The sequence below is a fragment of the Peromyscus leucopus genome, chromosome 22 (assembly GCF_004664715.2).
Source record: "Peromyscus leucopus breed LL Stock chromosome 22, UCI_PerLeu_2.1, whole genome shotgun sequence".
Lineage (NCBI taxonomy): Eukaryota > Metazoa > Chordata > Mammalia > Rodentia > Cricetidae > Peromyscus > Peromyscus leucopus.
Window position 1 is genome coordinate 40,390,854 of NC_051081.1, and position 26,582 is coordinate 40,417,435.

General features: G+C 39.9%; 1 protein-coding gene across 1 annotated transcript; it reads right to left on the minus strand.

Annotated features, from left to right (window-relative positions):
- Positions 1 to 10,191: 10,191 nt before the first annotated feature.
- Positions 10,192 to 23,678, minus strand: Tdrd15 (tudor domain containing 15). Its single transcript, XM_028861765.2, has 3 exons — positions 17,483 to 23,678; positions 10,873 to 10,907; positions 10,192 to 10,206 (listed from the first exon to the last, which is right to left on the minus strand). The coding sequence occupies exons 1-3, from the start codon at positions 23,676 to 23,678 to the stop codon at positions 10,192 to 10,194; spliced, it is 6,246 nt and encodes a 2,081-aa protein (XP_028717598.2).
- Between the last annotated feature and the right edge of the window lie 2,904 nt (positions 23,679 to 26,582).

The following is a 26,582-nucleotide window of genomic DNA, read 5'->3' on the forward strand; positions in this document are numbered from 1 at the left end:
TCCTTAGAAAGAATAACTACTAATATATTATTTATCGTAGAAAGACTTCCAGGAGATATACTAAAATGCAGAAAGTGTATTTTCTAAAACACAGTAAATGTGCATATTACCCCTGTATATTTATAAAACCTCTTCACTCATGGAATGAGCTACATGCACATGGAACAAATCTAAGATGTGGCTGCAACTTACCTCGAGGAAGTAAGAAAAGGAGTTGGGACCTAAGCAAATGAAGGAAAATGAAAGCCTACATCCCTGAATGAATGGGAGATGGTCATATTTACTCATGTCAAATTTCGTATCTACAATACACATCCTGAAGAATGTGGTCAACCTCACTTTAGACATATCATGTCTTTTTATTTAAAATTAAAAATGTATAAAAATTAAGGAAAACGGTTGTGGAGAGGCTCAGTAGTTCAGAGCACTTGCTGCTCTGTCAGAGGACTGGAGTTCAGTGCCCAGCATTTACAGCTGCCTGATCTCTAGCTCCAAGGGATCCAATTCCCTCTCTTCTGGCCTCCATGGGGAACCACATATATACACATAAATACAAAATAGTTTTACAAATAGGGAGAGCTAAATGAAATTTTTGACATATCGATCCAAATACCACTAGATGTCAGCAAAATCCCCCCAGAATTACACTCATTCTTCTTAACTATGTGGAAGTTTGCACTTTCGGCCACAAGCTCTACCTTAGAGCATATGTAGCTCATATGATATTCAAAGTATATGTATGGATTCTTAGGAGACAGATTAACTTCCTTAAAGACAGACTGTAGGTTTTATTAATAGGCAAGGCATCAACACAGCTGTAATAATTCTCTATTCACTAAGATACCTATAGTTTTTTCACATTATTTAGCTCATGAAACAGTCTTTTAAAAGATAACAATGCTTCAATAGATCAAGATATATTTATCTCATACATCGTGCATAAAATATGGAGGCAAATTGAAACAATCACATTTATTGAGTTTTTTTAACTGGGTAAAAGAACACAATGCCAATCAAATGAAACACTAAAAAAAAAAAAAGCCAGTGTAAACTAGTACACAGTGGTAAATCAGCTATCTGGAGCTTAGAGAACAGACTTACTACCTCAAAATTAAACAGTGGAGCAAGACAACCACCAAGCAGCTAAACCTGATGCCCCATGCTTTTCTCCTGAAGCTCATATTTTCCTCATTACCAGGTCTCTTCATATTACCATGAGAACAGAGCTAATGAATCTTTAGAGATTTATAAGTCACACACTCGGTCAGTTACTACCTCAAAGATTCATCTCTGGAAGTCCATGGATGTTGTATCTGGAAGTTCATGGATACATGGTACTGGTACTGTTGACCAAAACCCTTGTACCCAGGTGACTTGGGTTTCCCAGAGTTTGGCTGTGTCAGGTAGTTGGGTTTCTCTAGGAAATAAGGCAAAAGCTGCATCGCTTACAACCCAAGCTTGCCAGGTCATATAACATTACACTATACCACTAGTCAAAGCAGTCATAAACCTCCCCAGACCCAAGGGATAGGAAACAACATTCTACCTTTTGATAGGCAGTGGACAGGTCACGTTGAATAAAAATAAGACAGGGAAGACTGGAAATCCTTGGAAGATACAATCTGACACAGCCTGCCTGCTGAGCAAAAATCTGTATCTTTTATAGATAGGCCATATTGCACTCAGTCCCAAGGGTATCTGAGGTCTCATTTTGGTCTGATATTAGAATAAAGTCTTGGTTTTCATCACTTAACTCAAGTCTATCCCAGCGTGGTGGTATATATTCGTAATCCTAGCATTCGGGAGGGAGAGGCAGGAGGACGGAAATTGAGGATCAAAATTCTGTGACCAACCTAGCCCACATAGGGGTTCGAGGCCAGCATAAACTATATACAGATAAGATTCTGTCCCAAAACTAATTAAATAAATACATTAGTTAATTACAATAGCTAAGAATAAAAAAATAAGTCAGATCCAGGTGCAGATCGGGCTTCTGGGTGTTCAAGTACATTTCTTCTGAGGACCTACAAAACAAAGTAGCAGGTTAGCCCCGCAATCATTCAACATACATTCTGGGACAATCACAAAGTGACTCTTGCAGACGTTCACATTATAAAAATAGACACTGAGAATGCACACAGACATGCATGGCCGTTCCTGGATTAAACCTTAATGGACTCCCTGGGAACTGTTCCCCAGGGCTCTTGGCTCCATCCCTCATGCATCCTTCCTGTCTCCTTGCCAGCAGAGTGGTGTTCTCCACCAGTTTCATCATCAGAGGCTTTGATTTCTAAATCAAGTTTGGAAAACTTGCCACAGTTTATTTCAAAGCTTTTTGAGTTTCCTGTGGATCAAGTATCAGTCCACTCAAAGTTCACACAGGTAAAGCTCTCAAGTCCTTATTTGCCACAGGCTCACTCTGAAGAGCCAGGCCGTGCCCTTCTGCCAGGCAGGGTTACACAGAGACTGAGACAGTTTATCACAAACAAACAAGTATCAATAATAAAAGGACTGTGAAAAGCCACCTAAGAGGTTTCTAAGGTCTTAAGAAAGAGTTTTATAAACACACCCAAATCCCATCTTTACTTAAAGATACTTTTCTATCAGCAACATGGAACTGATGGTCTTTGGCCTTAGGGTAAAATTTTAGAACATAACATTTTTGTCAACTTGAAACATGAATCTCACATACTTATCTAAGGCTTTGTAAATAAATACTAGGCTTCATTTTCTCATTCTGATTTTTACCATAAGAAAAGACTTAAATTCACCACTCAGAAATCTCTTTAATCTTGCTGCTTAATTCATTTGTGCATTTTCAATTTCCATTTTAGGATGGCAGCAACTTTTGATAAATGTCTTTTACAGTGTTTGATGAAGATACCCTCCCCCACTCTCAACTCCCTTGGAGTCTTCTCTGACAGCTTTCTTGACACTTGTCAAATCTCTTCTGTCCAAGGCCTTTCATGTTTCTCCCCACTGTTCAGGGAAAATACAGGGCAACGTCCCATTCCTGGTACCCAAACCAGTTATCATTTCCACCTGGGGTCTTCTTCCAGAACATAATGGGTAAAAATAACAGTAAGATTATGTTCATCCCTTCTGTAAAGCAGACATTCAGACAGGACACAGCAGTGTGGGCTTTTCTTAGCTCCACAATGTCTGAGCCTCATCTCGGGAGACCGAAATAGTCACAAGCTGGATATATAGCCGTGTCTTACACCTGCCCTCTCCATGTGGAACGTGTTACCCACAGCATGGCAACCTCAGAGCTGCTAAGACTTGGAGTGCTCAACATTAGACTTAGAGGACTCAGTATTAATCAAGTTCCCTGGTAAACAAGAAAGCGGTGTGAACCAGCCTCTTGTGTGAACCGGCTCACAAGCCTTGTGTGAACCAGCTCTTTTATACCATCACCAAAGGCCAGGTGGGGGACAGGACATAGTGCTGTAATTGCTTTTGAAAAATAAAATCCTCCACGCCTATCGAACTACGAAAAATGGCCAAGGAGACAGACATGCTCCTGTCGATGGGCAGTGCTAAAGAGGGGGAGAAACAGACAGCTTGCAGCATTTAGACCCGTTTGTGCTGCCTCTCAAATCCACATCAAAATACCCAACAAAATCAAAGGTGAATAAACAAAATCCAAAGGGAGAATACTGAACAAAGATGGAAATGACATGAATTCACAGATGTCACTCAATGTGGCTTGATAAGGAGACGCCGGGAGGTGACTTGGAGGTGGGGACATTCTCTCTGCTTTTCAACATAAAAGCTTCCTCCACGGCACCCAACTTTTCTTCCTCTGTTTTCTCTCTTCTTCTTGGGAAATAAGTGCATTATCCCAACTGCTCGGAATACAGAACTTCAGGGAGGGTAAGAAGCAACCATCTTAACTCTGAAATAGTACTTCCAAGGGTGATTCATATAGAGAGATTTTATTTTCATTAATAAAAATGAGTTAATGGAATTAAAAACAGGATTAATCAATATTCTATATGGAAATACATTAGAACAATGGTTCCAGTCCAGCCATAAATGCTCAAGTAATTACATCTCCCCTCCACCCCAGTAGAAGATAGATGTATTCTACAGAGTAGTGGTTCGGCAAGAGTCATTGAGTCTCTGAATTCCATCTGGGATGTCTGCGAGACAAAACTACTTTCATAATAATAGTAAGATGCCACCTGCATCTTTCATTCTTATTTTCTTAGGCATTCTGACATTTTCGGGAGCATGTGGTGTATGATATAGAAACAGATTGACCACATAAGGCGGTGTGGGAATCAAGCTATAATCTACATCCAGACCTGAAGAAGACTTTCACAATTTTACAATGCCACTTTATCACTATTTTTAGATATTTCAGTTTATTTTTATTATTTTTAGTTATGTATATATAGGCAGTGTGGGTACAAGTATATGCACTAAGCATATTTTGTCTGCAGAGGCCATGGAGCTGGAGTTACAGGTGGTTATGAGCTAGCTGATGTGGGTGTTGGGAAGTGATCTCAAGTCCTCTGGAAGAGCAAAACATGCTCTTCACCATTGAGCCATCTCTCCAGCCCCTATTTTTTATGTTTTTATACATTAATGTTAATCCTGTTATAATTAGATTATTTATATCTTTTAATATGCAAGTTCACAAATATTTTAAGTGTTGGATTTTATTCTCTATTATAGTAAACATGGATACAACACACATAAATAAAAGCTTCTTTTGGTCCCCACTAATATTTAAGACTCTAGAGGGAACTTGAGACTGCAGTGTGGCAGGAACAAGGTGGTATGCAGCACTAAAAGGAAATTGAAATTCTGTGCTTGGAATAATGAATTTCAGTCCACTTCCTAATTCAGCTCCCAGACTGCGTGGCCTTCCAGCGTGTATCTTCCTAGCAAGGAATGAGAAGCATGAGAAGGTGACTAACCAAAGAAGATCCACCAAGGCTAAATGCCCTGACTCTTCCAGGTCTTTGTTTAGAAGTTCCTAAATGAAGAACTCCCAGGCACCTTTTGAGCCCCAGAGAGATGTTTGAGAAAAATCTGTAACGTTAAAACACAGAGCAGAACCACTAGTACAAAGAGACTCAACACTGAGAAAAACATTTTACATTAGTAAAACAAAATCTAGGACCACAGAAAACAAGACACTTCATTAGTCAATTATGTGGCATCCCTGAGAGCAAGGGATGGAGCTCACATGTTTTTGGTGGTGTATAATCTAAGAACAAGGCAGGTCCTAGATGACTGAAGGCAAAGCCTCTCATGTGCGACTGGATTTCTTTTGCCACCATGTCACACCCATTATCTTTCTGAGAGTACCTCATGATCTCAGCTTACAGGGTGGTATAAACACTTTATCTGATCCTGAGTAACTGCCACACATCAAGTTACATCAAGTGGACAAGAGACTTCTGGAAACTTGCTCGGATGGTTGTGCAAGATGTGAAGAGATGGTGTCCCACATTCAAGTCAGGATGTCGTCCACCATGCCCCTCTCTCATGAAGAAAGCTATTCAAGATATGGCTCTCAGACTCACCATAGGCATTGATGACAAACACTGAGACCTACTCCAGCGTGTCTACACCAGAGACTGACAAGAGGCCCCAGAGATCTGCCTAGCTACAATGCATGCCTTCTAATGCATAGCAAAATCTACAAGTCCCTCACAAGGAAGAATCTGAAGCCTTGGGAGAAATGAGTGCGAACACACTTAGTACAGGTGAGCTACCATTTCTCCTTGTCCTGCAGGAGCAGCAAGCCAGTGACTTCACTGCTGAATTCACAGCTGTGTCGGTGAAGATTTGGTGGTGGGAGACTAACTTTTTGCCAGGAAGGAGAAATGATGCTGTGAAAATGGGCTCAGTGTAACCACAGGGAATGGTGGTATTCCCCAGAGCAGGAGGAACCAAGAGGAGACCCTTATCTACCAGAGACACAGCCTCTGTGAACACTGAAATGGGACAATGAGAATGGCAGTTAACGTTTAATCCATATGACTCCGTCCCAGCTACAATCACGATATCCCTAGGAATACAGCAGAGAGCAGTCCACTCATGTTATACTTCATCTTTAGAGGATAAAAATCTCTTATGCCTGGTAAATGAAGATCTGACTGTATCAGCACAGTGGAATCACAACTCCTTATCTGGAACTCACTGGGTTCACAAAACTCATTCTAAGTCCACCGTGTGTGTGTGTGTGTGTGTGTGTGTGTGTGTGTGTGTGTGTGTGTAAATAAATATGTGTGAATATGTATACACACATGTCCACATATATATATATCCATACATATTATATATATATATATATATATATATATATATATATATATATATATATAAAATTTGTTTTGTTTTGATTTTCAAACTAGGGTTTCTCTGTAGCCATGGCTGTCCTGGAACTTGCTCTGTAGACCAAGTTGACCTGGAACTCAGAGATCTGCCTGCCTCTGTCTCCCAAGTGAGTTGAAGGCATGCACCATAATGCCTAACTTCTAGGTCTACTTTTAACATAGGGCTCTACCTCAAAATCATGATGACAAGCCAGAAATATAGTTTAAGAACACTTTGAAGTAAAATTAGTATGTTATCATAAGTTAAACCCTCCCGCCCCGTTTTTCCTTTCTCTCTCTCTCTCTCTCTCTCTCTCTCTCTCTCTCTCTCTCTCTCTCTCTCTCTCTCTCTCTCTCCTTTTCTGTCTTTTTTTTAGACAGTGTCTCTTATATCCCACCTGCCACAAAAATCACCATGTAGCTCAAAAATACCTTGAACTTCTGCAACTCCTGGGATTATGGGCATGTAACAATACACACAGTTTATGCAGTACTGAGGATCAAACTCCAGCTTTGTGTGTGCTAGGAGAGAACACTACAAAGTGGAATGACTACCAGACCCCTGACTCTCTCTAGTGATTCCCCCACCAGTCATTCAATGCTGTATTTAAATGCATTTAAAACTCACCCCAGATTGCAGACTTTACAGAACCATACTTAAAATACTTTATTGTGAAAATACTTTATCTCAAAAATAGACAACACATGAAAAATATTCCCTTAGAACCAGACATGGTAGTATGTACCTTTAATCCCAGCACTTGGGAGGCAAAGGCAGGCAGATCTGTGAATTCCAGGCCACCCTGGTCTACATAGTGAGTTCCGGGACAGCCAGGGCTACCCGGGGAAACCCTGTATCAAAAATAAAAATAAAAAGCAGTAATATCTCAAAAAAAAACTTTTTAAAGTTATATTGGAGTTCAATACTACTAAAAAATTAGGGAGGAAGTTGCACTGATATAAAGGCAAGTTAATAGATAATTTTTTAATGAACAAAGAAAGACACCAAAATTTTACTCAACATCTCCTTCTGAAAAATTTAGGGTAAAAATGATTATTGGTAGAAAACAAAGTTATATAATTTGCATTTAGCCATGTCAGCATTGATTGTTTTATTTCACATCGTGATAGAGCTTTGAAACATGAATAGTGTGTCATGCTTTTTCCTCAAAACAATCAATAATCTTAATCATTTTGCTAATCTTCTAATAACATTTTCCAGATTAACAAGTTTAAATAAGTTTAAATAGATGTGCTAAAAACAGAACAATGCTGGAGGCGAATGGAAATTCCAAAGCTTCAACTTAATAATCCTAAATTTTGAAACATTTTACCTAATATTTTAAATGTTCTGCTTCCCAAATTTTTCAATGAAAGCCTATTGCCAGCATTTAGAGAGTAAAAGACCTCACATTAGGTGAATTAATATAAGTGTTTTAGGTTGGGAAAAGGATATTATTCTAATATCTGTATTTTAACAAAATATAGTTTGTCTTATTTCTAAGTACTATGAATGAAATGTAACCCTTACTACACACAGCTGTCATTTATTAATTTTATAGTATAATAAGTTAAGTAGTATACCTATGATATGAAGCACAAAGGAAAATCTAGGTTTGGGAGTTGTTTGGCTTGAGATAAGGGGTGGCTATGCAGTGCGGAGGAGCCTGCAGCTGGCTGTGAAGCTGAGTCTGACTTTGAACTCATGAAAATCATCTCACCTAACTCCTCCAACATACTAGTGACAAAAGGCTGGCTTTAAATTAGAAACTATCTTAACATGAGTCAACCCAATTTCTTAAGTCTGTCCAAACAATTATATCAAGTATAAATTCACTGAAATGTAAACTTGTTAAAATGTCATTTCCTATAGTATTGAAAACTTGACTGCAACAAATAAATGTTCTAGTTTATCTGCTATGCTATTTCCAAACATAAAAGACATAAAATATCAAGATCTATAAAGTTGAAAAGAACTATGTACAACTGAAAGCCAAAGAGGACCTTTATTATTAACCTATTGTCTAAGCTTAGTTTGTCTTGAAATGCATCTCCTCTAACCCTAATCATTCATGTTTCCATATTCTCCTGTAGCAGAACAAAACAAACATTTCACTGATACATCCACCACACAAATCCACAAAACAAATTATTTCTCCACCAGAAAAACTTCAAGATTGCAGAAAATAATCTGCACATTTTTTCAGGGCTTATGGGGAGGGTAATCCAAAAATATTCAAGGAGTTTTGAGTATAAAGTGTAAATACTAAACTATCTGATCAAAAATGACTGCAAAACATATTGGACAAAAAGCAGAAAGGTTATAGTTAGGTAGATTCTCATTCCTCAATAATCTTTGAAACTCAAGATGCCATACAAAATCACACTGGCTTCAAAAATATTATGTCTAAAATTATCTCCTAACTTCAATGCAACTACACCAATCTATTTAATATGAATGCACAAAGATATTCCCTGTTGCTTCATTCTCAGTTTTTTTCAAATATTCTTTAAATTAGCAAATGTTTAATTTTTCAAAACTACCTCCATTATGTTGACTCTCAAGTATAATTGTATAACTTGATTGTTCTACTTTTGAATTGAAACAATGCTCTCAAAATTGCTCAATTAATGAATGTTCACTTTCAAAATGCATTCCAACTCATAGGTAAATGCAATGGCAAGCTATGGCTTTCCCCTCCACGTACATAACAGTGGACATTAATGGCATGCATATCCTCATCTTCAAGCCAAAGAAAGTCAAACTGATGTAGTATATTGCTTTGTACATTTCTGAGAGGCAGCAGGGTGGATTTGATCAATGCATCTACATGCATGTGTATATAAGACACAGAATTTGTGGGAAATATACAACATAGCATTATAAATGAAAAGAGTTAAAAGAGCAAGTAACCAGAAATATGAAATCAAATTAAAGTAGAGATAAGATGCCAGGTGTGATGGTTCATGCCTTCAATTCCAACACTACTTGTGAGGCTGAGCAGGAGATCAAGGCCAGCTGAGACTTTGCAGCAAATTTTAGGGCAGCCTATGCTACACTAGGCTTTATTTAAAAGAAAAAATAAAACTATACACATAAATATATGGTATGAGGAAATTAGATTCAGTTAGATTCAATTAGAAAGAATGGGATTAAATCTGACCTCTCTCCTATATTCTTTCAGGAAACATGAGCACCCATATTTTCTAGGGGAAATGCCCATGGAGTATTAACTAAATATATTATAACCATGATTCTACAAAACCAACAAGTGAAACAAAGACACCTGGAAAAGGGAACGATGTAAGAGGCCCACTGGCTTTCCACTGCACACAAAGGGTGGTTTATCAAAACAAGTGGTCACAAAACAAGTCATTTCACAAAAGTGGCAAAGGGACTGGGCAAAGAGATTTGACAGGAATGGCAGGGAGATGCGTGTATGAAATCATCAGAGAACAAACTTAAGAAGTATTCCTGAAGTAGTCTAAGATACTGTAGGATGATAAGCCACACTTCCTAAACGGTACCCATTCTCGGTCACAAAAAAATTGTCCGTGGCACTTTAGTATGGTCTCCAGGAAAAATAACATGGCAAGGCCATCCTTTAACATGAATTAGTGTGAGCAGCTTCCCTGTGCTTACCTCTTTTGTTCGGCTCTGGAACAGCTAAAGCAAGATGGCAGTGCCACACTGTCCTACGTACCATTTGTTGCCAAACTGATGTATAAGTGATCTGAGGCTCCCTCTCCCTCAACTGAAAAGCAAAACAGAAGCATGTGTTATAATCTTTAAAATATTGATGACCTTACTGAGAATTACTCATGAATTCACTGTGCTACTGCAAACAGGATTTCTTTACTTAAAAAACCTCTAAAGGGGCCGGCAACAAGGAGAGGAAAATGTCAAGTTCAGGGACTGCTTAGATTGCAAGATGAGCTTGAGCCTAGCATGGGCCCCTTAATGAGATGATGTTGCAAAACAAACAAAACAGCAAAAAGAGGCATGTACCTCTGTAGCAGAATCGCTTGCCTATATAAGCAAAGTCCCAGGATCAATCTCCCATAGTGAAAAAAAAAAAGTATGATTAAAAGTCACAAAATGAAAAAAAACAAAAAAAAAAAAAAAAAAAAAAGAAAAATAGACAAGTTGGATTATATGCATCAACTAGAAACATCTTACCGTAATCAATACATTTCCACATTGGGAAAATGTATACACCCTGCTCTTTTGACTATATTCTACACAGTTAGAACTAAAAATGGCTCATTATCACAATTTCATCTTCAAACAGAAGCTTTATCATGAAGGTATCCATGATAGTAAGTACTATGCTAAAACTATGTACATTGTTTAAAAGATTTATTTTAATGGACCTCTCTCTCTCCCTCTCTCTCTCTCTCTCTCTCTCTCTCTCTCTCTCTCTGTGTGTGTGTGTGTGTGTGTGTGTGTGTGTGTGTGTGTGTGTGTGTGCACATGTATGTGCAGCTACTCACAGAGACCAGAAGAGGGTGCCAGATCCCCTGGAGCTGGAGTTACAGGTAGATGTGAGCTGGAATCCGAACTCTGGTCCTCTAGAAGAGAAGCAGGTGCTCTTAATGGTTGAGCCATCTCTCTAGTCCCTGGATTATTTATTACACAAAAGATGGGAGTATTGAGACTTTCAATCAAAGGAGATAACTGAAAAAAGTAATTCTGTCCTAGACCAAGGCAGGTGGTGGTGGCACACTAGCAGTGACCTCTTCCTGCAGGAGTTCAGTAGTAAAACCACACCTGTGCTTTACCACTCTTCTTTGTTTTTTGCTTTTTTAAAACTATGACCACAGCAAGTGGATAAATTTATTTGTAATGCACAAAATCATGTTTCTTGTATTTGTTTCGACAGTATAATTTCTCCTTGGATGGCCTTTAATACTTGGGCTTAACTCAGGAGAGTTTTATGTAATGTTTGGTTCATCTGGTGACTCGATCTGTGTGCTAAGAGCACTAGGAGACAAGGAGGGAGCAGAAAAGCCAGTTCTTTGAAAAACTCTTATGAGGGAAAAAACAAAGAAGGTTAAAAATCCGTGCAGCTAAAAGGTCAGTGGAAAGTGTTGTATATAATCCAACACATGTGGTTTTGCAACCAAGAGTATATTTTTTAAAAACATCTCCCTGAGTCTCGAAGTAGCAAATAGATGGCCCTGATTAAACTAAGTGGGTCACAAAATCAGACAATTCATGAAAGTGACAGAGGAATTGGGGGTCGGGGGGTTCGGACAGGGCTGGCAGGGAGACACAGGTATGGAATCATCAGAGAACAAACTTGAGTCTTCCTGAAGTCCAACTGCATTTCTTTTCCTTTGCAGCACTGAGGACTGAACCTGGGACCCTGTGTGCTGGACCTCATGTGTGCTCTGCCTCATGTGCCCCCTGCTCCTCCTCGTGCCATTTTTTTTATTAATTAATTGATTTTTTTTTTTATTTTGAGACAGGATCTCATATACTTCAGACTTATGTCAAAATCACAATACAGCTAAGAATGACCTTGAACTCCTGATCCTCCTGCCTCCATCTCCTAAATGCTGGGACCACGCTTGTACACCACCATACTGGACTAACTTGGTCTCTTTTTACTGGAGACAAGGTCTCAGTAAGTTGCCAGGCTCACATTGAACCTGTTCTCCTCCTGCCTCAGTTTCCCATGTAGCTGAGATTACAGGCCTGTGCCACCTGGTGCCATATCTAAGCACTTAAATGATGAACAAAAAGCAGTTAGAAATATCTGAGTAACCTCCTGATCTTTACTTAACATGAGGGATATACTTAACCTTTCTCAGCCCTATCCAGAAAGTGGTCATTCTCGCCTTGTAGTGTATATATGTGTATGTAGATAGATAGATAGATAGATAGATAGATAGATAGATAGATAGATAGATAGATAGATGTAGATATAGATATATGTGTGTGTGTGTATGTGTAGTTAATGTATGCACACACACACACAGAGTCCTTCTGTCCCATCCCAAGTGCTTCTCTTTATGCAGAAACAGAAATGTTTATGGGAGGAAAAGCCCTTCTCCTACCATGAGAGTCCTGTTCTGTTTGCTCACTCACTCAAGCCACCATGAATAAAGGCAATTCAGGAATACTTAGGAGAAAGGTGTATGTTAAATCCTCTTCCTCCCTATGTGTTGGGGGTGTGGTGTGGGTGTGCACAACTGAGTGTGTGCATACAGGATCTCACTCAGATGAACACATGGAAGCCAGAATGTCAGTGTCCTCCTCTATGACTCTCCATCTGATTTGAGACTGGATCTTGTCATTTTGGCCAGGCTGTCTGGCTAGGGAGGTCAAGGATGTGCCATACTCCATCATATCTCTCACCCATCCCCCAAAACCAGTATAGCAGATATGAACCACCGTATCCTGTTTTCATGGAGCTATTAGGAATCTGAACTCTGGGCCTCATATTTCCTAGGCAAACATTTTACTGAGGAGCCATCTCCCTGACTCCTCTTCCTTTCTTTATTTACATACATCTAAATGAGAAGGCCCCCACATGATGACACTCCTATGTAGTGTCTATGTGAGAAAATCCAAATAATAGTAACTCTTCCTTCAATATTGATGAGTCACATCTAACTTTCAATACTGAACCTTTAGATGTATGACACTTTGTTGACCAATAATTGTGGCGTTTTGTGTGTTTGATTTTTTAATGTTACTGTTTTGGTTTGGTTTGGGGTTTTTGCTTGTTTTGGCAGTACAGGGATATGAAGCTAGGGCCTTATACACTCTAATACTGAGCCACATCTCTATCTCTTTATCCCAGTTTTTATTTTGAGACAGTCTCATTAAGTTGCCTAGGTTAACCCTGAACTTACTCTGTAGCTGAGGCAAGCCATAAGCTTTTGATCTGCCTGCCTATGTAGTCAGAAGTTTTTTCCTGTGTCCTGCCCAGTTCCTCAGCCACTCAGACCCAAGTAAACACACAGAAGCTTATATTATTTACAAACTGTATAGTCCATGGCAGGCCTCTTGCTAGCTAGCTCTTACATCTAAATTCAGTCCATTTCTATTCATCTATATGTTACCACATGTTCTGTGGCCTCACTTGTGTGCCATTACATGCTGCTCCCAGGACAGTGGGATGGTATCTCTTGCCTCTCCTTTCTCTTCCTGTCTATCTGCTGGATTTTCTGTCTGGCTATAACCTGACTCGCCATAGGCCAGATACACTTCTTTATTAACAAATCATAACAACACATATTCACACCATACAGAAAGACATCCCACAGCATGCCTCACCTTCCCAAGTAGCCAAGATCCTAAGCCTGTGTGAAGAGAGTGTTTTATTCATTCTCTCTCTCTCTCTCTCTCTCTCTCTCTCTCTCTCTCTCTCTCTCTCTCTCTCTCTCTCTCTCTAAGATTTAGAGGTAAAGGAACCCTCCATCCCTGCTAGCCAAGAATGATCACAGTACATTGTATAGATATATAAAATTCTCAAAGAGTAATAAGTATAAAGAAAACTAGACATTTAATGGGAAAAGAAGCATAAAAACAAAATCTCAACATTATGAAAGCTAAAACACGCACCTGGGCCTCCTTGTGACTTGTGTGCACTAAGGATTCCACTGATCTTTTCAACCAAAGTTTAGAGCTTATCATTCCATTAACCTGTATCATTCCATTAACCTGTATAATACACCTACATAACTTCTTTACTGGGAAAAAAGAAAACTTAAAACCTGAACCAAGCAAAACCAAACTCCAACAGTATGAATAACTCCATGTCCGATTATCTGCAATTCACTTGCAATCTTTGGGTTTCTCCGAGGGGCTTAGGTTGCTTCTCCAGATCTGCCTCTGCAGCATACAGCCTGTCTCTTAAACTCAGGCCATCTTCACTCCACGGCTGCTGCTGTTCTCGGTGGTCATCCCATGGTACTGGGACCTCTGGCTGCAACTGGGCTGCACTTTCCCTGAGCTCTCTTCATGGTGTCGAGCCTCAACTTTTCTGCATGACCCCTTCAGTCCTGGGCCTTCCACTGCTACTCCAGCTGCACCTTCAACCAGTGTCCTCTGCTGACCTCTCACAGTGCCAACCCTCAGCTGTTCTTCATAATCCCTCATACCTCTAACACCAGCACCATCTCGGGGAATTTACCCATGACCAAGTTCAGCTGCCAGCGCAAGGTACACCCTTTGTCACCTCTGGAGCACGGCTTCTGTGTTCTGACCCCGAGGAAACACTTCCCAGATTTTATCTCTATGATTCTAGTCTCTTTTTCATCACCACGAATTTCCTAGCTCCTGCTGACTAGCACTGAGTCTCTCAGCAAAGAACAGGTTTGACTATGGTGGTTCTGGTAGCTTGCTGATCACAGCTGATGCTTCAGCCTCTGCTAACAAGAACCATGGACTCTTAATCCACAATAGCAAACAGCCCCAATAGCGTCTTTAAATTTCCCGCTGGAACTTCAGAAGCCATTGCCTACATTTCTCTCAACACTCTTTTCTTCCAAGTTCCCACAGCTCTGCAGGCTTTGAATGCTGGATGGCTTTCCTTGCCCAAGGTTCCAAAATCCCTCCACAATTCTCCCCAAAACAACATGCATAGTCAGATCTGTCGTAGCAATACCCCCACTGTCCTGGGACCAGTTTCTGTCCCAGTCAAGGTCACTATTGCCGTAGTGAAACACCATGACCAAAGCAACTTGGGGTGGAAAGGATTTATTTGGCTGACACTTGCACATCACTGTTTATCACAGCAAAAAAAGTCAGGACACGAATTCAAATAGGGCCGGGACCTGGAGGCAGAACCTGATGCAGAGGCCATGGGGGGGGGGGAGCTGCTTACTGGCTTGCTCATCATGGCTTGCTCAACCTGCTTTCTTATAGAACCCAGGACCACCATCCCAAGGGTGGCACTGCCCATATGGGCTGGGCCCTCCCAATTCACCAATTAAGAGAATGCCTTCAGGCTTGCCTTGCCTGCAGCCCGAGCTTAGGGAGTCATTTTTTTTTTCAATTGAGATTCCCTCTTCCCTTATGACTTTAGCTCGTGTCAAGTTGGCAGAAAACTAGCAAGCACAGCCATGTACCTTCAGCAGCTCCTAGAATCACAGGCATGAGAGTTAAATGCTATTATGTCTTGAGAAGCCCCAGCTCAACCTGGGTGTCTGTATGCTGATAGGTTTTGTCGTGTTCTGTTTGCTTTGTTTCTGAGTTATGTTCTCATTATAGACCCCTGACTGGCCAGGAACTCACCATGTAGACCAAGATGGCCTCAGACTTGCAGCTTTCTCCTTGCTTCTGCCTTCTGAGTGCTGAGACTGCAGGCATGTGCCACCACTCCCTGCTACAACTATGCTTTAAGCACCCCCATCTCAATACTCTATCCTCTTAACATCCATGCTTAAATCTATTTTCAAATCCTTTCTAATAGATCCCCCCAGCCTTGCTTCAAAACATCCACAAAAATGAATAAAGTGACTTGCAATGCAGACAAACAGGTACTGTTCAGGTACCCACTCAAACTTTAATACCAGCTTCTACCACAGTGTCGCCAGAGGTTTTCAGTGAGAGAATGCATACAACTCTTAACACAGTGCCTGGAACGTAGCAAACCACCTGCTGCCTGCTGTGGGATGGTCTGTATGTCAAGTTGCTCTGATTGGTCAATAAATAAAACACTGATTGGCCAGTGGCTAGGCAGGAAGTATAGGCGGGACTAACAGAGAGGAGAAAAGAAAGAACAGGAAGGAGTCACTGCCAGTCACCGCCATGACAAGCAGCATGTGAAGATGCCGGCAAGCCACGAACCAAGGTATACATTTATGGAAATGGATTAATTTAAGCTATAAGAGCAGTTAGCAAGAAGCCTGCCACGGCCATACAGTTTGTAAGCAATATATATCTCTGTGTTTACTTGGTTGGGTCTGAGCGGCTGTGGGACTGGCAGGTGGCAAAGATTTGTCCTGACTGTGGGCAAGGCAGGAAAACTCTAGCTACAGCTGCCCCCACAACTATGTACACCTGCTACAATAACGCAAGACTGCAAAGTTAGAGGAAAAAGAAGCCAGTTTTACAGCACTCATCAACTCTGACAATTCTAAATGTGAATTCAAATAGAACATGTTACAACAGTGCATCAGTAAAAACAAGACATTCCCACTCACTGAAAGAGTGTAATCTGTGATGATGCCAGTTATAATTTGATATATGGGGTAAGAATTATTTTGAAGTCTGAGCAAGCATTCATCAAGAAGAGACATCATCGCCTATAAAATCCATAGTAAATAATCCATAGAGAAAAATTAATATAATGTGAATAAGAAAAAATCAGACAATAGTACATAAAATAGTGAAATCTTAATAATACTTTAGAGTATGTTTTATGTCTAAGTGGCTTAGGAGAAAATACACTTCAGTACATTTGTTCAATAAATTTTAACTGACTTAGTAATATGGTAGAAATATAGTCAAAAGTACCTAGATATATAATTTGTCTGTTACAAAATAATGTGCCTGTTAGAAAACAGATTCTTCTCCAGGCAGTGGTGGCGCATGCCTTTAATCCCAGCACTCGGGAGGCAGAGGCAGGTGGATCTCTTTGAGTTAGAGGCCAGCCTGGTCTACAAAGCAAGTTCCAGAACAGCCAGGACTGTTATGCCAAGAAACCCTGTCTCAAAAAACCAAAGCAAACAAACAAAAAAAAGTTCACTCTGAACTCCAACAACCTCAGGAGTTTTATGAAACTCTTGATAGCAATTTTTTAAATGTCATACATGTGTACATGCCCCTGATGGTAGAAATAGCTACTTTTTATGAAAAGCTAATAAATTCACCATTGAGAAATGGTAAACATGGCAAAACAACATTTTATAGGCCAAATTATCATCTTTGTTTGTTTGTTTGGACAGGGTTTTTCTATGCAGCTCTGGCTGGCCTGGAACTTACGATGCACCTGAGGCTAGCCTTAAGTGACTCTCTTACCTCTGCCTGTTAAGTTCTGAGACTGTATCCACAATATACCATGACTAGCTCTATCCAGATTCTCTAGTAAGATATTTTCCCCCTGTGATTTGGTATCTGCATTCTGGACAAAGAGTCCATTAAAAACAAAGAATCAAAACGAGAAACTCCTTTGAAAACAGCGACTTACTTTCCAAGTGTTCTGCTGTCGTGCTTTCATTGACGACGGCATTTGAGACCATTGTGTGACTCTTTTCCTGGGCTCCAGCAGGTGATGGGTTTTCAAAAATGTTTTCAAAGCAGCCTGAGTCATTCTCCGAACGAATAGGTGGTCCTCCAGACGAAGCTGCTATGCATATCTCCAGCAGAGTAGTACCTGGGAAGTTAAGTTTCCCAACAATGACGTTTCTTCTCAGTTTTAAGTTTACAGAATGTAATTTTTCACTGACGCGGCTTTTCTTTAAGAGGCGCCTAGAAACATGTCTCCTCTTCGAAGGTTTCTTCTTCCATAGCTTTTGTCTTATGGTGCTACAATTAATATTTTCTGTTTTGTAGCAGTGTTTGTCCAACAGTGGGCAGATGGGATGGCTCTGTGGTTTAGATCCAGCAGCAATCATTCTGTTGGGACGAGCTGAATCCTTAGGATGCACGGCAAGACCAGACGCCACTAATACATCTGCCACACTCTTGTTCTTGTGAATGACATCCACTTCCGATACTGCTGCAGGACCGTACTCCCTAAACTGAAACACTAAGCCTGATTTGCATAGAAAATCTTGAAAAAACAGCCTAGCTTCATTATTCCACACCTTCTCTGTAGCAGGTAAGACACCATACAGGCTACATGGATAGCTCAGCCTTGGCACACTCACAATTTTCTCAGGAACAGATTTAAGATTGATTGCTTCTGAGTAAGGTATATGAACAGAAAGTCCACAGTCAATCAAAATGAGATGTAAAGATAGATTCGAAACTTCAGAAATTTCTGCTCTGCTCCACTGACCCTCCAACTCACTTCTGAACAGGCAGCTGGAACCAGGAATCACGTGCTCTGGGGGCAAGGCTTGCAAGGGCTCTGGTATGTCAGAAAGCAAGGTAAAAAGGTACTTCATTGTAACAAAGAAATCCTCTAACTGCACACAGAAGTCTGAGGGGTCACTGACAGCAGTGGCAATACCACAATACTGCCCACCACTGTGGAGAGGTGCCCAAACAAATGGCCTGATTACACACGGTGACAGAAGAGTCTGGGGCTCCAGACTGCAAACAGTGCCTAAAGACTGCAGTTCACTTTCTTCCTCCAGAGATGAAGTCACATTTAAAGATCCACAAAGCAACATGCCATCTACCAAGATTTCTGCTTCCCAAGCATAGTTTAAATATTTCAGAGAAATGATGCTTATTTCCAAATGAGCAAATAAACACACAAGGAACTTGAGAGTTGTTTTTTCAGAATGTGTAAACCAAATCCATTTACAAGACATACCTTGACTTAGAATATTTCTGATCTCTCCGCTAAGTACCTTGGTATTATTTACAGGCACTACTTCATGCTGTCCATGATTTTCTAAAACAATAAGTACTTTCTCATTCACCCATTGCTCTTCTGTTCTGGATTGGTACCATTTTAAATTTCTATTAGATATTGACAAGAATTCTAACCCCCTTTCAATAATATCCATTGAGAAAAAAGAGGAAATATCTTCTTTAGGAATTAATCGTGCTAAATCTGATGTTTTCTGATTTTTTGGTAACTTCACATGAAATCCCCCAGTCTCTGAAACGTAAATCAGTTTGGCTTTTTCAAGCTGTCTGTGTCTTACCAGTTCAAAAGGAATTTCAACCAGCTGTTTGGAGAGTGGTTTGAAGATCACGGAATCTTCATCCAGATTTACTCTTCCTGTCTTCGAGTGGTTGTTTTCACAGGCACTAACTTTGTGAGACATGACCTGAGGCAGCTGCAACACTGTCTCCTGTAGGTTAGGACATGGAGACCACCTCAGCAATTTCTTGATGACACATTTACCGCCACAAGTTATATTTACTTCCCACTTCCCATCATGTGTCTTCAAAAATTCACAGGAAACTATTCTGTTAATTACTCCCGAGGAAAAATAATCTGCAATTTTGCTTTGACACATTTCAATGGGCCCATTCCATCTTATTCTACGAAGGAAAGAATAAATTCCCAGCCGGGGCATAGTTAAGAGTTCCATGTTAATTGAATAAACTTTAGATCCATTTACTATGGCAGTATTACCATGATCAAAAACTTTCACTTCAAAGGGCCCTTCAGACAATACTTCCTTAGTAATGTCTCTGGACACAGCATGGTCACTAGAGTACTCTACACAATCTCTCACCAGAGGGCTCAGGGAGTTCTGCTTTTTCTGGCCGTTTGTTCTTTCATTTAGAACATTAGTGAGTCCTATGGCTTCATTTCCATTCCCAGCAAGCGGAATGTGAAAATTGGCTGGATGGTGGCTAGTGGGTGCAGACCTTTTAACCTGGGTACTCAAGTCTATGTGAGGCTGAGGAATCTTTGTGATCGGAGGTCTACGAAGGATGCACCGTCTTGGGGAAGCTGCTTGATTGACATCTTTGGTGAATACCTTTGATACCATCTTCCGTGATTTGAAGCCAATGCCAATTTTTTCAGGAATGCGTGCAGACCTGGGAGTGAATCTTACCTTTTTACTTTTAAGTCCATACCTAGAGGACTTCTTCGCTGTGCTTTTCGGCTTGGGTTCAACTTCATAACAAATTGATGGTTTTAAATGCCTGGCATATATGCTTGGGGGATGCATCAATTGATCTGTTTTCTTTGCAGAATGTGTTGCAAGGCTAGTTTTATTTATTGCATTGTGGCAACAAATGCTTTCTGTGTTTTCTTTCACAGGAGCAGCGAATGCCTGATTTAACCTCTGATTCTTTTCCACATACCATGCTTGCTCAGAGTGTTTTTCTCCATAAACTTTAAGTAGCAATTTTATTGTCTGATTTATATGTTGATACCCATCATATAAGTCTATACCAAGCTGCCCATCTGACTCCCTAGACAGTATTACTGCTTTTAAGGGCTTCCCTAAAAAACTGTTTTCAAACCATCTATTGATTTCTCTTGGAATATCTATATCTCTAAGATCTGACAGAAAACATTGAATTGCTTGCATAGGTGTAAACAGGAGTTCTGGAAACTGGTCGGAAATGGCCCATAGCATGTTTTCTTCTACAAATTGCTCATTCCCATAGTCCACAAAATAAACACAAGGGCCAGATGATGACGACGCTGTTGGCTTCACCAAGGCTCTGTATGAGAGCCCATCCTCTATGTATTTAGAGATGCACAGTCTCATTCTGTACCAGTCATACTTTGAGCACATTTTAAGGCTAATCATCTCAGTGATTCTTGTCTCCAGCATCTCTAAATCTTTACTGTTTCTGCAAAGCTGACAATAGAACTTTTTGGGACTATACACGTGTGATATATACACGTCTTCTTCACTTCCAATCTTTATATCAAAGGAAGAGTAATAGTAACTGTAAAGACTAACTGAAAATGGTAGTGGCCTTGATAATACACTGTAGTGGGTGGAGCCACGACGAAGGAGAAATTCATTTGCACTGGTAAATGATGATTGTAAATCCACTAAATTACATAAGCATCTAGGGTGTATAAGAACTAAGGCATACACAATACAAGTGAGTAGCCCTCCACATGAAGAAAGGAAATTTCCAAAGTCTCTAGATGCTTCTGCTGTCCAGTCCAATAGTTTACACGTAATGGGCTCAACTAAATAGTTGAGACAGCATCTGAAAGCTTGGGCTTCTAAAGCAAGAAAATGTGGGTTGATGGCACAAAGATCTTTAATGAAAACTCGCTCTTGGTTGCCATAGTCAACAAATATTAGTTCAACTTCTTGGTCTGATGCTTGAGTCAAGATGGCGGCCCTGTACCACTTCCCATCTCTGGAATGCTTAGCCACACAAGCTACCTTCCCAAACTGATATGGCTCTGGATGGATGCTATAATAATCTTGAATTTGTTCCATCAGTAATTTCAAATCTCTTAACTTACACAGAAGCTGGCATGAAAAGTCACCTGGGCCATGGCAATAAGAACAGTTGACTTCGAGAAGTTTTCCTGGCTTGAACACATATTCCTTATAAGGCCGTGATGAACTCGGTTCAAAACATGAGTTGAAAGAAATTTTTACATCCAGGAACCTGTGTGAAGATAAGAGATTTTCTTTCAGCTTCTCAGAATGTGAGTTTTCAGGCTTGGGTCTTTGGACTGGGGCAGGGACCACATTTTTATCATGAAGTGTATCTTTATATTTTAACACTGAACAGTCTCTTACAGATCTGGGGAGATCTTCTAATGCTACCCCTGCAGATTCTGCATATCCAGCTTGTAGCATCAGAGAGACAGCGTCCATATTTTCAGCAGCTTCAATATCCTGAATATTCACCATGTACTTGTCACCTTTCTTTGCTCTAACTTGAAGCAAAATTGCTTTGTTCAGAACGATTTTTTTAAAATAATCTGTTGCTGCCTGGATCCATAAATTTTTGGCAGGAGATATATGTGCAAGTGAACAATGCATGGCTAAGGAAGGCAAATCCCAAAATTCTGGAAGCAAAATTTTGGCATCAAAAAATGGTATGGAGTCAGTACTTCCATAATCCAGGAGGTAAACATTAATCCAATAATCGTTCCTTTCAGTGATGACGGCTCGGTAGAAACATTTGTCCTTGCTATATCTGGCACAACAGAACAGTCCAGGTTCAGGGTTTCTCAGAGTCAGTTCGTCATTTTCGGATGCATTATAAAACTCATTTATAGTTTCCATTATGTCTTGAAATTTGTTCTGATACTTACTAAGGCGTACCCAAAAATCTGATGGGTTCAATACGTTCACCACAAATGCTATGTGGGTAGAGTCTGTCTCCATTGTTACAGGTTCAATAGGAAAACCCGCTGTTAAGTCATCTTCTTCACTTAGTCCACCCACTGCCTGCTGAACATTTCCAATAAAACTGTCAGCTGCAAAGCTGCCTGCATCGGGAGTGGCTGCCTCACTCAAGGCATTGGGAACGTTACACTCAGATGCAGGACAAAGTGTTTGTGTGCTCGGAGTCCTCAGCAGACACTTAGAATTAACTGCAGATTCTTGAGACTGTAAAGTCACATAATATAAATGTTCATCCTCACTGAACCAGTCAATGTGGGCATACACTACATGTCCTAACAGGGCTTGCTTAAACAAGGTCAGTTGTCGTTCTCTTATTTCTGGGTCCAGACAATGCAAATATGTCAGAGAACATGCAAAGGAAAATAACTGTGCAAAAATAAAATCCTGCTTCAATTTCTTCACATGAATCGAGGGTATAGACTCACTGCTGCCATAGTCCATGAACCAAATTTTCACTTGATTATCGGGCAAGAGCTGCTGGAGAATTCCTCTTTGCCACTGTCCGTTTGTCCCTTTAGCAACACACAGGAGTCCAAAATTGTCACAAGTGGGGCTGGTTTCTTGACCTACTGTGTTGTAATGCAAATTCATACACTCCGTTAAGTCTTCTAGCTCTGGAATCCGCCTAAGTAATTGACAATAAAATTTACCAGGGCTCAATGCAGATGACACTTTGACGCTGTCCAAACTTCCCACCGATAAAGATGGCTGGAAATTATCTAGGATATATTGAACATCAAGTGAAGTCCTGTTACTACTTACCGATGACTCAGGTCTTCTATGTTGTAGTAAGTCTGGCATTGGCTGGGGGAGTTCCTTTAATATTTCCACAATAAGACAAAACGTATCCCGATCAACAAATCTTCCTAATTGTAATTCAAGAACCTCAGATATAACTTTGGGTGCCTCGAGAAGACTCATTTGAAGGGGCAAAAGAGTCTGCATATTGCCTCTCAGCTGTATTCCTACTAGTGACTTGAAATAATTCAAAGCCTTGGGAGACCATTTCTCTCCAACTGGGAGGATGTTGGCAAAAATGCCGAATACGACTCTGGGAGGGAGCTCAAACAACTTTTCACAAGCTGAGGCTACCCGAGTGCCATCCACCTTCAGCTCTTCTCCCCGGTCAATGAGCCGCACTGTGTACACTCCGTTCTTCTTTCCCACCACTCTTCCTCTCTGCCATTCTCCACCCGCTTTCTCCTCCACCAGACAAAACTCATCGACGCCCACATTAGTCTTCACTTTGGGGATGTACTGTATCTCCCTCTGCAAAATGTGATAGTCAAACTGACACTCGCTCTTATTTTTGCCTTGAAATTTCACAAGAATATCTTTGGGAAGACACTCAACATGTAAAACTGTCAGATCCGCATCTAGAAATGTTGGGAATAAAGATGTAGAATCCATTTTCTAAAAAAAAAAAAAAAAAAGTATAAATTAGTTTCTGATAGATGGCTATCTATAGTATATAAAATTAGTCATATATAAATTTGGTAAGCAAATATAATGCATCAAGATAATTCTATATCTGTTTTTACATTTATTGGGGGAGAAGGTGAGACATACATGACACAGTATTGGAATGGAACTCAGAGGACATCCAATGGGAGTTGGTCTCTCCTACCTTGTAGGCTCTGGACATCAAACTCAGAACATCAGGCTTGGCGGCATGTGCCCTTATTCACTGAGCCATCTCACCAGCCCTCATTTTTTTAATCATATCAAACATGTTGCCAAAAACTATATACACTAGACAAAATGTTGTTGACATAAACAAGATGTTGCTGAGATGAACACTGTCCTTTACCCATCAGAAAGTTTCTCTGAAATAACAAGACAGAATAGTGTAGAAAATTACTGGAATACACAGAGATAATCCTTACTTCCCAGAAAACTTAGCAAACTTCTACTAGATAGTACATGTGGTATAATGGAAAAGGTAAATCAGATTCACCAGTGATTTCATTCTCCTCCTGGGAGAAAACAACCTTCCTATGGGGCTTCTAATAACCACCAACTTAAAAGGACAGAAGAAGAAAACAAGGGTAGATGGAAGTCAATGAGGAGACAAAGTTTACACTCTGTCTCTTGTGTTAACTTGTGATATTTAGACTCTATTAATATCATTACACAGTCCCAAGGTGATCCATTGATTGGGAAAGGGGGGAAATATGCTGGAGTCTGAATCCCACTAAGGTAGGATAACCCTGGAAAAACAGTGAAGCCTGGGCATACCGAACCCTAGGTCCAGCCACAAAAAGAAAGAAAAATCTCGAGCCATGAGAGATAAAATTGATAAAGTAAATATGCAGAAAGTTTAAAACACTCTGGGTGCTATAGTTTGAATTGGAAGTGTGCCCTCAAAGTGGTACACGTGCTGAACAGTATTATACTATTATTATCATGGCTTGGTTCTCCACTGGTGGGTCCAGTCGATGGATAGCCCTCCTTTCAATAGCACATGACCTTTACTTAGTTTTCAAAAGGGGACCCGGCAGAACTCCTTTGCCAAATGTAAGTATCTTGTGACTAGTACTAGCCAATCCAAGCCCAAAGACACAAGGAAGTTGTATGAACAGGTTCTCAAAACACCAGAGGCCTATCCCTCCACACCATTGTTCCTTCATAATCCAAGTGCCCTTGCTTCACACCAGTGAAGAAAAAGAAATCTAAGCCTGGTTTACCCGTGGCTTTCACTTAAAGCCAGTAACACCCCAAAATAGATTGCTGAGGAATTATACTCCAACCCAGTGAGGAGGGTCCCTAAGAAATGAGTGGAAATCGTCATAGTAGACAGACATACTGTTACATTTACTTTATCTGAAAAAAAAAAGTTTAAGTTGAAGATACTTGCAGATTGATGGGCAATAGCTAATGGTTTCCTAAGGGCGACAGGAATCCATAGGAGACAGCCTGGGAATTGTATTACAAAGGGGTGTGAAGAAGTAATTTGCAGATGAATTCTCACATAATGGTGCTCAACAAAGACCCACACTGCAGAAGACATACTTAATTGTGTAAAAACAAAATCTGTCCAGTGGATGTCAATCAGCCTCCTACACCTGCCTCCCCAAAGCTTGCTCAGTGGGATCATGAAGAAAAGTTCCTGTGTTGTGGACAAAAGCCAAACCTTACTGCATTTACTGACCAACTAAAATTCAGAGAACATTCTGTAAAAAATATATATAAACTAGGAACTCAAAAGCAAATCAATTATTTTATACAGTGAACAACTGTGTCATTTCAAGATCCAACACTTGTTTTGCATAAGAATCTTGAAGGACATCACTCACTATGGTGTTGAAAGTGTGTTGTGTTAACACAATTCCAATACCAGGTTTCACTTGGACCTCAAGTAATGGTGTGAAATCTGACAAACTTGTTTTTGCTTCTAATCAACCTCTAAACCTATTAAATGAGAGGTTTTACTAAATTAGGGCTTTTCAAAGCTTTTCTGTTCAGCAAAAAGTCATTAAAGATAAAAATTTTAAAAATCTATAAAATGTATTCATTGGTATTCTAATAATTTTGTTTATAAAGTTTAATTATAAAGTCATTAAATGAGAATACAATCATTCTAATGAATGCAAGTTCACATAATGTGTCTTATTATTGCATCCCATACCACAATATTGAAAATATCAAGTTTATATATTTCTAATTGCCCATCTGCTTCTACAGTTGTGTGTCAAGCAACACAGGAAGATGCAAATTAACAAATGAGGGAGTCTAACTTAGACACTCCATGAGTTTATTGCATGGGCTTGTGTCCTCCCCTGCTATAAAGCTTAGTATACATTTGGATACTCTGGTTTTGAAAAGTCAAATGCATGTATATTTTTTAATTAAATTCAAATTCAAAGCTCAAAATCTTGAAGTAATTTTATATTAAAGTGTTGCAGTATCACAGTTCCCCTAGAGTTTGGGAAAAATGTAGTATGCAGCTAAAATTGATGCTCGTGTGTTCATTGGTGCTTGTGTGTACATGCGTGCACATGTGCATGTGAGTTATCGAAGCAGAAGCAAGGATTATTTGGGAGGGAAGGAAGCAATTAAAAATGAACTAAATTGGTGGCAGAGAACTGGAAAGGAAAATAAAAAAGAACAAAGTATATTGCGAAATATGTATAAAAATGTCACAATGAAATATGATTTGTACACTAAACAAGTTATTTTTAATTAATATGAAGCATTCTTCCTACAGCAAATCTTCCTGAATCTATAGAATACATTATAGATGATGTCACCCATTTGAGTTTGCCTTCTATGAATTAGCACCAAGTTAAGTCTTCCAGTCGGGCCAAATGAACA

Bases quoted from the DNA above. Each gene is read 5' to 3' on its own strand.
- Tdrd15 (XM_028861765.2), bottom strand. From the start codon at position 23,678: ATGGATTCTACATCTTTATTCCCAACATTTCTAGATGCGGATCTGACA. The intron at 10,908-17,482 runs GTAAGTCGCTGT...CTTCTCTTCTAG, and splicing joins GACAGCAGAACACTTGGAAA to AGGACCAGAGTTCGGATTCC.